Source organism: Mastomys coucha, unplaced genomic scaffold (assembly GCF_008632895.1).
Source record: "Mastomys coucha isolate ucsf_1 unplaced genomic scaffold, UCSF_Mcou_1 pScaffold1, whole genome shotgun sequence".
Lineage (NCBI taxonomy): Eukaryota > Metazoa > Chordata > Mammalia > Rodentia > Muridae > Mastomys > Mastomys coucha.
Window position 1 is genome coordinate 57487936 of NW_022196891.1, and position 13588 is coordinate 57501523.

General features: G+C 42.3%; 1 protein-coding gene across 1 annotated transcript in view; it reads right to left on the reverse strand.

Moving 5' to 3' along the window:
- Nucleotides 1-6688, reverse strand: part of Cacybp (calcyclin binding protein) — a 10202-nt gene extending 3514 nt beyond the window's left edge. Inside the window, exons 1-4 of the mRNA XM_031378856.1 lie at nt 6457-6688; nt 2281-2497; nt 492-588; nt 2-66 (exon numbers count right to left, since the gene is read on the reverse strand). Coding sequence (XP_031234716.1) covers nt 2-66; nt 492-588; nt 2281-2497; nt 6457-6477 — 400 coding nt within the window. The 5' untranslated portion in view covers nt 6478-6688. The remainder of the gene's footprint in view (nt 1; nt 67-491; nt 589-2280; nt 2498-6456) is intronic.
- Nucleotides 6689-13588: the final 6900 nt, after the last annotated feature.

Genomic DNA, 13588 nt, shown 5'->3' on the forward strand with positions numbered 1-13588 from the left:
AAAAGATTGTTCACAATCATGGAGTAATTCTTGCCATTGAGGTTTTTTACCAAAAGATCAAATGACCTACAACACAACAGCGAATGCATTATCTTTCTGGTTCCATGATGACAGGCACTCTACAGTTCTCCAGACAGTAAATGGCTTCAGTTTGGTGCAGTGGTTCTCAATCTTCCTAATATGTTTCCACCCTTTCAATACAATTCTTCATGCTATAGTGAGTGACCACCAGACCCCAACATTATTTTGTTGCTACTTCATAAATGTAATTTTGCTACTGTTTTGAATTATAATGTAAATATCTGATAAGTGACCCCCGTGAAAGGATCATCTGACCACTATAGAGGGGTCATGACCCAAAGGTTGAGAATAGCTGGTTTAGTGTATATTTGCTTGTCGCCCTTCTTTACAGTTAACTCTAAAAGCCACACAGAAGACAAGACTCTCACGAATAAGCAATGATCACTGTACTTCCAGTAACAAGAACTCACCTCTCTGTGAAGTGTACCTGCACATTCTCAGTGGGAACCTGATGAACTCCAGTTAAGGTAATATAGATTTTCACAAACTTATCTGACTGATCCCATCCTAGCAAAACAAAAAGATGGAACAGGAATGTCTGAAACTGCCTATAGAACAGCAAGAGGACATGGCTTATCATAAAACCTAGTTATAGGAACTGAGAGGTGGCTCAGCAGTGGCTGTTCTCCCACAGAGCCAGAGTGCAAGTCCAGTACCATAATAAGCATCTGTAACTCTAGTCCCAGGACAGCAGACATCCTCTTGTGGACTGAGGCAGTCACATGGTGCTCAAACATACATACAGACAAAACACCAGACCATACACATAAATAAAATTTAAAAATGAAACTCCAGTAACAAGAGACATGGAAAAGAATTAAAGATTAAAAAAAATTCTCAAGATGGGGAGCTGGAGTGACGGCTCAAAGGTTAAGAGTACTCACTGCTCTTCCAGGACCCTGGTTCAAGCCTAGCACCTACATGGCAGCTTATAAGTATGTAATTCCAGTTCCAGGGGATCTGACACCCTCTCTTGTATACACATACATACATGCAAGCAAAACACCAATCATATTAAAAAATAAAAAGAAATCATTAAAAAATTTTCTCAAAATGCAATGGTCTCAAAACAGTACTTCTAGAAACAGTACTACTGCTGAAGCTAGGCATTCGCAAGTGGGAGAATGCAAAGTCAATCAGTTTCTATGTGCAAAGCCTATGATCTTTTTATTCATTAGAATAAAAACTATTATTAAATGTAATTTTTCTTTCTCCAAAACCATGATCTCTCTCCTATCAGGGTCTGAACCCTTAGCCTTCTGAATACCAGGCAGGGCCCTGTACCACTGAGTTTCTTTCTAGCACTAATCTTTCTTTTCTATTTTGAGAAAGGGCCTAAACTGCCAAAGCTGGCCTCAAACTTCCTAACCAGTTAAGATTATAGGCATGTCCCACTATGCCCAGCAAATACATGAAGATTAGCTTATTTACCTGTTTTGTTAAATAATTTTGTCCTTCATCTAAAACTTGACAGATCCTGCTATGGTAGCACACAAACAACCAGGAGTTCAAAGTCATTATCGGTTACACAGTGAGTTTAAGGCCAGCCTGGGCTACATATTCATACCCTGTTTCTAGGAAATTAACAATTCTCCATTAAGCTGAATACATTAACACTGTGGCATTCAATAGTCATTTCTACTTCTCTAAGTAGTTCCTCCCCCTGCCCTCCAAGTAACCTCAGCTCTTTCAGGACAAAGTAGAATATAAGTTTTAGGATTCCAATTTCTAAGCACAGCATGGTAGTACACAACTAGACTTCAGGCTACTTGGGAGGTGTTAAGTAGGAGGATTTCTTGCGCCCAAGTTGACTTCTGAAAACAATCTGGATACACAAAGATACCTGGCCTCAAAGTAAAACTGTGAGTCTGGGGCACGCAAGACAGGAGGGTCTCAGTTCAAGGTCAGAATGGACTACAGGTCAACTGTCTCACACAAAATAGCAAAGCCCAAATAGCTAGATAAAAGATCCTAATTCTTCACCATAAATTTGTTAATTTGGTCTCCCAATACAGTATCTAAGGCCATTTTGGTATATACTGTTACACTATATGATAGCATCTAACCCATACCAAATGTCAACATTAAAAAAAAAAAAAACCCACAAACTTCACACAAAAAAGTATATTTAACATGAATATATTATGAAATAGTCATTTCTGCTTGTCAGAACACTAGATATAGTGGAATGGATCATACCATAATTACTGATTTTCACAGTGTATCCTGTTGTAAGAGGAGCAACCACAGCAGCTGGCTTTTCATTATCAAGTTCTGGTTTCTTCTGCGACTTCTGTTGCATCTTGTTCTTGAGTTCTGTCTCAATCTTGGATTTTTCACTTGTAAGAGCATCACGCAGTCTTTTCCTAGTGGACTTTTCCAGCAATACTTTAACCTCTTCTAGGTCTTTCTGCAACTGTGTTAAAGTAGAGGTAAGTTAAGATAAATAAGGCCAGCTCCCCAATTCAACTTACTGAACTAAAAATTAAGTTCATTTTAATTTTTTAAGAGTTTCAAAATGTTATTCTTGTTCACTGAACTGTAAATAACTTTCACTTCCTTTTTGTTAAAGGGAAACAATCTTAATCAATAGTAATTAAGTCTGTATTTTGCCATTTGGTAGGCTGTTACCTGCCTGTTTTAGAACACTGAAAAGGAATCTTGAGAGATTTAAAACACCAAGTCTAGGCATCAAATACTAGAAAAACATATAGTAAAAAAGCAGAGAATCCATTTGACTGGAGGCACTACAGACTTTACTGAGGTAACAAAGGCTGTACTTGCAGTTCTCATAGATCTTCCTATCTCAGAATTTGAAGATGGCTCAGTGGGTAAAGGTGCTTGCTGCCAAGCTTGATGGCCTGAATTCAATTTCAGGATCCAGGTAAGAGGAGAATCAATACTCACAAGACCACCTGATCTCCATATGTCATGGTAAATAAATGTAAAAAGTATTCTGCTTTTAAGAAAAAGTCTTGTTTAGTAGTTGGGTTGATCTTTTGGTAGAATCTGAGACCACGGAAAGGAAACCTCAATATCCAATCTCATATGAACACACTCTTGGAAACTTGTCTTTGCAAATCTGTTGTTTTTTTGCCGTGCCAACACATCAGGTCAATCTATCTTTTAGAGACAGACATGTAATGTGGAACTTCACTGAAGACAATACTAGAAAATCAATGGGCTGAGGCTGGAGAGACTGTTTAGTTCCCAGCACCCACATCAGGCAGCTCACAAATCTTTGTAGTTCCACCTCCCATGTATCCGATGAACTCTTCTGGCCTCCACAGGCACTTCCACACATGTGTTATATACAGACAGACACAAAAATCAATGGGCTTAAATACTTCCTCAATCATCCTCTGACATAACAGTGAGTAAATGCTCAGATTTTTCTGCCCTCGTAACCTGACCATAAAAACAACCTTACTTTATACCTTCATACAAAATAAAAGGTTTAATATTAAAAATCCTTAAATGCTCCATTTGCAACTGATAAGAGTCCATTACAGAAAACCACAATCAAAATGCATAGTTGTGGAACCCAGTCCCAATAGATATATCTGCAGCATAACTCCCTCACCTAAGGCATGTAAGGCTCAGATAACTACAAAAGAAAATAACAAATGTTAGTGTATGGAGTTCTTTTGTGCAAATCTTGTGAAAATGGTAGATTTTAAGAGCCAGAGGATCAAGGAACTTGTGAGATTGTGACTCCTAGAAATCAGATGTTATACCGACCCAAAAAAAAATCTCAGCATGAATGCCTAAACTTGAGCTGAACAAAGATGACAATAGACAGGCTAATGTGGACAAGCCCACCTCACTACTCTACACAAGAACAGGCCCATGAGAGGCGAAGAGCAAGAGAAATAATCTTACCTAAGGAAGAGCACATCAATTGGCTAATCAGGACCAGGCGGTCAGCTCTGATAGCTTACCTACAAGTGACATCACCCAGACTATGTAACAATGAAAAAAAGTGCAAATGGGAGGGGTTGGAGGGAGGAAGAGGAAGTGACTTATTATAATTTCAAGAAATAAAAGAAATAATTTTAAACCTTTTAAATGCTAGACATTAGATAGTAAAAAGGAGTTCATTTTTTCTAATAGCTCATTACTCTGTGGCTATTATGATCTCATTTGTTATACGTACTAATAACAGTTTATAAAAAGCACAACAGTGAAACTCCTGTCCACAATCCCAAGGAAACTCGATTCTAAGATCCAAAACTGCACACTCATCTTTTGAATTTAGAATCAAGATATGTCATTCAAAGTCTTCCAGTGCTTTCAAAATTCATGTACCTCTGTTGGTGGAGGTGGGTTGGTGGGACCTTACCCACAGATTCTAAATAGCAACATAATAAAAAATAGTAAAAGTAAAGCAAGTACTTATTCCTAGAATAGAGATTTACTTAACAAAAGGAGAAAGTAAGAGGTTTTGCTTTTAACTGGAATGGGAATCCTTTTTTCTAGCTGACTCATGGCAGAATTCCCAGGCCCTCTTTATGGCCAGTTTCGCTCTAATGGACTCTTTAGTAAGACACCAATTGAAGTGACTTACAGAAGAATCATTGCTTGATTTTTGTATTTACAGCCCTAAAGCCATTGACAGTGCAGGTTCTATTCCAAACTTTAGGATGACCGGGATTAGATAGGACAATTTCCTGTCCACTTCTTCTTGCCTTCTTGGCATGCATTTATTTTCTATACATAAACATGTATCTCCCTTTGAATCTGTTTCCTAGTTGTTAAATAGGGGCTTAGTCTGGCCTGGTGGCACATGCCTTTAGTTCTACCACTCTGGAGACAGGCAGGTGTATCTCTTAAGACCATGCCAGGGGTAGGTACTCAGTGAGACCTACTCCCACCCAACTGCTCAAAATGGAAGAACCTAGCTTTCCTCCACAAAGACATGGAGCTGAACACCAGGTACACGCACACATGCATCATCACATCTATGAAGATGCACAGCAAATCCGTAAGGTAGTACTACACACTCACGTGGATGGTAATGAACAAAACCACTCAATAAAATAACAAATGTTAGCGAATGTGTGGAGAAATGGTACCTTTTGTGCAATTCTTGTGGTAGCTTCTTAAGACTTCCCTTATTACTTGAATACACAATCGCCATGTTGGAGAAACAAATATGTGCCAGCAGATGAGTACCCATTCTATCTGTACAATAGGATAGTATTCAGCCACAAAAAGTAACTGCTACACTGAGACCACAGCGAAAAGAGCACATGAGGCTGCGGCCCAGCTGGATGGAGCACCTACAATGGATTTCTACTCAAGGAAATGCAAATAGTCTGCAACTCGGTAACACTGACGAGTGTACAACAGAAAAGGTTGAATTACACAGCTTAATGTGACTGAATAAGGTGAATTTCATCTCAAAAGAAAAACGTGCCCCTAGATACATCTCTCAAGTTCCTACCTTTGTACCTGTGTGCACAGCTGTTAAGCTACCCTCCCCTCTACCAACAAGCACATGGTGCTTGAGGCTACTTACCTGTTGCAAGTTACCCAGATTAATACTTTAACGTAATTTCCTAATTTTTATGTGTTTAAACCCCATGTTTCCAAAGTGAGAGAGAAATTTCTGAAAAGCAAATTATTAACAGATAGCCAACGTTTCTGTGAACACAATATATCAATCATATAAAACCTATATTGGCCCAAATCTGGCAATTCAATTACTCTTGTTCCGTAGCTTGAGTACAACTTGAGGATCCAAAAAGTCAAGTCATTCACGTTCACTCTTTACAAATCTAAAAACAGACGCCACGCAATTTCCTAGTAGTACCTACTGCTCCATTTCCAGTAACTTTTTAAAAAATGCTTTTATACATAAAGACTGTGGGTGAAACGAAATGGTAGAGCGCTTGCCTAGCATGTGTAAGGCCTGCAGGTCCGCCACTGGCACTGCTAAATGAAAACTAAAATCGTAAGCACTGTCCAAGGCGTTTAGAAATAGTACACGGAATGTATAATGAGAGCGGTGATCATGACTAGTCGTGAGGGCATGGGGATTCCTCCCAACTGCCCGCAGCCCGGAGCTCATGGCTTTTGCAATGAGCTTTAAGGAAGGTTTCTGTTCCCTGGCGGGTAACCGGGAGCCGAGAGCACCTCAGGCAATGGAGAGGGGACCGCCGCCCGCGAGCCTACCACGAACCGCGCCAAAAACTGGGATCCAGACACACCCCCGACCTTCCGGCCGCGGCCGGGACGCTCGGGGCCCAGGCAGGTGGCAGCGCAGAGGCCGCGGGCCCGCGACAGAGGCAGAGCTGAGGACACCAATCACCGGGAAAGCAGCCGCCGCGGCCGCCGGGCGGTGCGAGCCGGTGGGTCCAGGCCGACCCCTACCTCCTCCAAAGCCGAAGCCATGCTGTGGCGCGTCAGACCCGAGGCCGGAGCTGCAGCCGTGCACCGAAGCAGACAGGAAGAGCCGAACACGCCACCCACGAGCGTCGCAGCGCCGGCAGCGAGCTCCACCGACCCGGCGCGACTCGGCGGCCCGCCTTCCGCACGAGACGGCTCTGGAACCTTCGCGAGGCTCCGCCGCCAGCCCGCAAGGACCCGCCCAGCTCCGCCCCTCCAAGTCTCGGTCCCGCCCCCGGCAGGTCGCCTAGCAACGCTCAGTTCTCGCGAGCGATCGAATGCACACGATGCGTCAAGCCTCTTCCTTCCGCCCCAGCGACTGAGACGTCATTCCGCTCCGGTCTAACGAGGCTGCGCAGACGCAGCTCGCCACCGCGGCCTGACCTAGCCCCGGAACTAACTTTCGAAGGTTTGAAGACCCAATGGGAAGTGTCTAGAGAAGGGCTGCTTCCGCCGGTAGGATGCTGGGGTGCCAGGCCGCCATCTTGTCTTCGGCCGCTGTGAAGTATTGGGAGAGAACAAAGGAGGATCCCCAAAAAAGCACAGTCACGATCAGAAAAGGACATTTATTAAGGGAGGAAGGCTACTGAGTAGAACAATGGCTTTTAAGTGGGTATTGGGTTTCTGGAGATGTCCTGCTTCGAGCACCGTTGACGTGGCGCCATCTCGTGGACTGTAGAAAAGTTGCACGGGCTCCTAGCCGCAGTGGTGAAAAGGCGGCAGGTGGCCGAAATCTCCATTCTTCCTTGCCCTTATGAGCTCTTGATACGAGATTTCCCACTGCCTTCGCTCTTTACTAGCGGCTCAATTATTTTGTATTTTCAGCAGGGCTTGGCTTGAGTGATCCCACGTAAAACATGGAGAAATTCTTAAGACTTATGGTTGATGCAGCACGGATTAGTAAACCCCCCAGCGTAAATGATTTTAACTCTGACAGCATAGAGACATCCATAACACACGGTAAACCGAGACAGAAAACAAACAGTACCCATTGGGTAAAGCAATCTGCTGTCAGCTTACAGATGCCTAGGGAAGCTATTAAGATCAGCAAGTCAAGGAAAATGCTGCTATACTAGACTTTACATTATATTAATGTAACTACATCAAGACATTAAAGCATTTAACATGTATAAATTTCTCACACAAACTTGAACAAAATAGCAAATCAAGCGGGGATGTATATAGTGTATAGTTACAATTTAAATAAAAGTCTCAAACCACCAGTCCCATGGCCTATAGTCATAAAAATGAAAACAATTTTTTTTTTCTGGAGTGGACAGTGACAGAAAGGTGCCACCCTTTGAAGTTTGAGTATTTGAATGAAAGAGAAATAAGAGGAGGAAGACATGGCTACTTATAAAGTATGGAGAAGATTTTTATTGTAGCTATAAGGAAGAAATCAGGCAGTGGGAAGGGTCCAGGCTGAACATGAATGGTAGACTAAATACAACATAAGAGCAAGAAAGGTGCCTCCAACCTGTAAGAGTCCATGAGTCGTCTTAAGAAGAACACCCTAGACTCAAATAGTATGTAAACACAAAGAGTTCTATTTTGCAGAAGTCCAACGTACTGGGGTCTCCCATTACCAGAAGAGAGAGAGACAACCAAGTGAGCTGGTAGGCCTGATTTAAAGCACATTACGGGTTTCCATTTATCCCCTAGGGGATGACCTTTATCTCACTCCATCTCTAGGGACATTCCATTACAGGGCATGGGAACTAGAAACTGTTGTTGACCCATTGTCCTTGCCTCAGGCCAGGTGGTAGGGCAGCTTCTGAGGACTGGACTGGCCTTGTCCCGAACTGCCAATTTGAAGTCTGTCACAGAGACAACTTAGCCTTTTCAGACCAAGAGAGGCCGACTTGGACAAGAGACTGATGGAGCAAAAATGGTTGAGTTATATAGGGACTGGTTTTGGCACAAGACACCTCAAGACCAAATTCTCAACACAAAGATTTGCCCTAGTGGGACGAACAACAGATAGAAGCCTAGGGAGAAGCAGAAAGAAGCAAGGGAGAGAACAAAGGACTATTTGTCCTGGAAGAACAAAAGACTGTCTCTGGATAAGAGAGGAGACAGATGTTAGGAGAGAACAAAGGAGCACCCTCAAAGAAGCACAATTATGATCTAAAAAGAACGAATTTGTTAAGGGAGGAACACTGGCTTTTAAGTGGGTATTGGGTTTCCGGAGACATCCTGCTTCTAGCACCTTTGACATGGCGCCATCTAGTGGGACTGTAGAAAGGTATAAACGGGCCCTTAGGCAAAGGGCAGTTTATAAAGGTAAAACCTGAGCTGGAGAGATGGCTCAATGGCTAAGAGCACAGACTGTTCTTCCAAAGGTCCTGAGTTCAAATCCCGGCAACCACATGGTGGCTCACAACCATCTGTAAGGAGATCTGATGCCCTCTTCTGGGGTGTTTGAAGACAGCTACAGTGAATACATATAGCTACAGTGTACTTACATATAATAAATAAATAAATCTTAAAAACATCTTTAAAAGTCTTGTTTAGAAGATGGATCTCTCTAAACTCAAGGCCAACCTTATCTACAAGGAGGTCTAGGATATCCAGGGCTACAGAGAAACCCTGTCTCAAAAAAACAAAATAAGGGGCTGGAGAGATGGCTCAGCGGTTAAGAGCACTGGCTGCTCTTCCAGAGGTCCTAAGTTCAATTCCTAGCAACCCCATGGTGGCTCACAACCACCCATAATGAGATCTGACACCCTCTTCTGGTGTGTCTGAAGACAGCAGCTAAAGTGTATTATAATAATAAATCTTTAAAAACAAAAACAAAAAACACAACAACAAATGGGCAGCGTTGGCGCATGCCTTTAATCCCAGAACTTGGGAGGCAGAGGCAGGCAGTGAGTTCCAGGACAGCCAGGGCTACGAAACCCTATCTCAAAAAAAACCAAAAAAATAAAATAAAAAATAAATAAAGGTAAAACCCCCTGTTAGGACGAGGTGTTTCATTTTAATTAGGGTTGGAAAGGGGGGCTTTTGGTTGCTGGATTTAAATACTTTGATAGCTGGACCTTGGTAGTTAGCCTCAGGAAATGTTCAAAAGGGACTAGACTTTGGTGGCTGACTTTAAGAATGTAATCTAAAGGTTTTCAGGGGGCAGAAGGTACAGGGGAGAAGAGCAAGGCCTGCCAGAGCCACGTGTGCCATGATAATGCTGGCTAAAGTCCCTTCAGGGATCAAACTGGAAGAAGGGAAACAGAAGCCCAGACCCAGGAAGAGAGAGGTTTAGGGTAGGGGGTTGGGTGAGGAGTGTTGGGAGGATTCACAGATACGAGACCTAGATTTCTTAGAGACCTAACAGTATTGTTTCTTGATTTGGGTACAGGTTATAGTGGTATGAGCTATAAATACAACATTTGTGTGGTTTCGTAGTTTATAGCTAAGGCCTATGAGGGAACTTCTCAAGGTGGCAAATGTTACTACTATTATGGGGACCCCACCAGAGATGACTACTCTGATGCAGTTTATAGCCAATTCAAAGTCTTTGGTCCAGCTGGCTGGGCTTACACTTGGGTGTTTAGGACCCTAGTGTAGTTCTGAGTATCTCTAGTAAGGGAGGCAAAAACCACATCATGGTAGCTCAGCAGTTGCCAAGGGAAGGTTTTGTGCAAGCTAGCATTTTAACACAAGCGAAGTAGTGTTAGCTGGAAGGGGAGCTTTACACAAGCAGGTGGTTTATCAGAAGCTAAGAAAAGTTAGTTGGGCCATTTGACCTTGGGTTTCTAGAATAGAGTTGGGTAATTTCCCATGGGATTCTCCATCAAGGTGATCAAACTCTAGTTAAACCTAAATTGATCTCAGCAAGAATACAAGATGGAGGGAACCTCTATACTATGTTGCTCTGTCATGTTACTAGTGAGCTAATGGAAGTATAGGAAGATCATTTGGACTCAGTTGCACAAAGTAGCAAGATCCTATAAGTTGGTGAAATTAACTAGCAGGTACATATTTTATATTTCAATTTCAAAAGTATCCAAACAATAAACAGAAATGAGGACTGGAATAGGATCAAATACTCCAGTGTACTCCATGGAAGTAGCACCTAATTATCTTACTTACTTAGGCCTAAGAGTCACATTGAATCTTCAATCTTAGGCCATACATCATGTCCTTTATATACCAAGTCAAGCTGACTTCATCTTTTAAATGTATAGAAACTCAAGCACTTCTTATACCCTTTACTCTTACCTTCTCTCACCTCTACTTTCTCCCTGGTTTAAACAATGGCATTTCTGTTGTTTCATGAGATACCGTTTAGTGTAGTTTTTTGCCTCACAAGTCTATAATTTGCTTTTTCTACTGGCTAGAATGCTTGCTCTCAAAGTCATCACATAGACCATTGTCTATGCATTAGTTAAAAGAAGTAAACTCCTAGGAGAGAATAAAAGAATAAGTACATATTAGAAATTGGCTAAGCAAATCCAAAGCCTGTAGGACAGGGAGACTGGATTGGGAGATCATAGGTTGACTGTGCCCATGATTTATCCACAAGAGGCCAGGAAGAACATGAGCTGAAGCTGGACATGGAGGTGCATGCTTTTAATCCCAGCACTTGGGAGGCAGAGGCAGGCAGATCTGTAGGCCAGCCTGGTCTACAGAGTGAGTTTCAGGACAGCCAGCTATCCTACACAGAGAAATATTTTCTTGGATACTCCCTCCCCACCATCCCCCCCAAAAGAGAATATGAACTGGCTGGAACTTAATTCTTCTTCAAGAATCAACCTTTCTTGTTTTTAAGACATTACAACGGGTAGAACTATGCTTACCTTGATTATTCAAGCTCTCTCCTACATAAAGTTTAATTATGGCTTCATGGCAATGCTTAGTGTTTGGTTGAACAACTAGGGAGTATAGGTGAACCAAGTTCACTTATCAAAGACCACACAGCTGAATAATCCATTTCACCCACACCAGTCTCATGCTGTCCTCACTCTGTCACTGTTCTTTATACCTTTTTGCTACCTAAAGCTTATTAGCCTTTTTCCTGTTAGGAAAGTTTACTTACTTAGGAGTTGTAGATATTTTGCTCATCTCGCTTCCATACAAGAAAGCCACTATGGCTTCCCTGAATAATGGGACTCTGTTGGAGATTGGTACTAATGCTTTGATTAAATAAGAAATCTGTGTGTCCAAATGCTAAAGTCCTTGTCCCCAACTGGTTTTTGACTGATCAATAAGCTTGCCAGTGGCCAATGGCTGGGCATGGGGTGGCAGGGGAGAGAATCACCATGACTTGGGGGAGAAGGGTGGGGTGCAAGAGAGAAAGCCAACTTGTAAGATTTCAAGTAAGTAGCCACTGGCCACTTCCTCCATTGGGCCTTGGGTAGCAGGTAGAGGATTAGAAGTGCCCAGCCGGGGGCTGGCGAGATGGCTCAGCGGGTAAGAGCACTGACTGCTCTTCCAAAGGTCCTGAGTTCAGATCCCAGCAACCACATGGTGGCTCACAACCACCCGATCTGACGCCCTCTTCTGGTGTGTCTGAAGACAGCTACAGTGAATTACACAGGAACAAGTGGGGCCGGCAGAGGTCCTGAGTTCAATTCCCAGCAGCCACACACATGATGGCTCAAGGTCATCTGTACAGCTACAGTGTATTCATACACACAAAATAAATAAAAAATAAATCTTAAAAAAAAAACTTTGAAAAAAAACAAAAAAGAAGTGCCCAGCCTTTGAGTAGCTAAGGCATTTAAAAAATAAAAATAAGCTAGTGTGTGTGTGTGTGTGTGTGTGTGTGTGTGTGTGTGTGTGTGTGTGTGTGTTTCATTCATGGATCCAAAGAGTTCCTGGACAGGTGGTTGGAAGCATGTGACCTAACTAACGGGAGCACAAATCGGTGTAACAAAAACTCAGGACTACAGGACTGTAACCTGGAATTGTGAGCCAAATAAAAACTCTTTCTTCTTTAATTTTTAATATATTCTCACAGCAACAGGAAAGGAAACCAACAGTATTCTTTTCCAAGAAGTTTGGGAATCAAGTCCTAGATGTAAGAAATACTTTTACATTTTTTTGTTTCAAATCCAGTTTCAAGGATTTAGTAGCTTTTAGTTTTTAAACTCTCGGAATAGAGTTCTCTCATGTCTAAGCTATCTCTCCAGTCCCAACTTCTTTAGGAAGCAGTTTAAGTAGTTCAAGTCTCACATCTTAAGAGAGTCAACAAAACAAACCCAATTTGGTTTCTTTACCTGTCTACAAAGTCCCTATGTATACCATATAGAAGCAAAACTCCTTAGGCATGGTGATTCACAGCTACAATGTCAACCCTGAACCAGGATTGCTGTGAGCTTGAGGCCAGCGTTGATTACTGTCTTAGTGTTCTATTGCTATGAAGAGATTCCATGACCACTCCTACAAAGGGAAACATTTAATTGGGGGGGCTTGCTTACATTCTCACAGGTTTAAGTCTATTGTCATCATGCCAAAGAGCACGGTAGCAGGCAGGCAAGCTTGGTTCTGGAGAATTTGCTGAGAGTTCTGAATCCAGGTTTTTGGGTAGCAGGAAGAGAGCCATTGGGCCTGGATTGGGTGTTTGAAACCTCAAAGCCCACCCCCAGTGAAACACTTCCTCCAACAAGGCCACACCTCCTAATAGTGCCACTCCCTGTGGATCAAGCATTCAAATCTTTGAGCCGATGGGAGCTATTCCTAATCAACCACTACAGTTAGAATAAGACTGTGTCTCAAAACAAAAGAAGATAAAACCTTTTATCCCATCATGATTCTGACTGGATACACTAGATTTAGAAGTCAGGAAGACCAAACAAAACCCCCTTGTGTCCTGAGATAAAAATGCTAACAAGAACACTACAACTTATACATATCAGATTGTTTCTCGGACCCCATATAACTCAAACCTTGAGTCTGCATAAAATTGCACTTAAATTATGTGGCATCACCTTCTTTTTTTTTTTTACTTGTAATCAAGGAACCCATCATCTTTAATAAACTATTAGCACTGGTACTAGGCTGGTTATCACTTTGCTGTGTACGTCCTGGAGCATACTTCTATGTATGGTTTCATTCTACGTTGACTAACATCAGTAAGTTGATTCAAAATAAAGTCAACTTGAAAAAAACTAGACACATG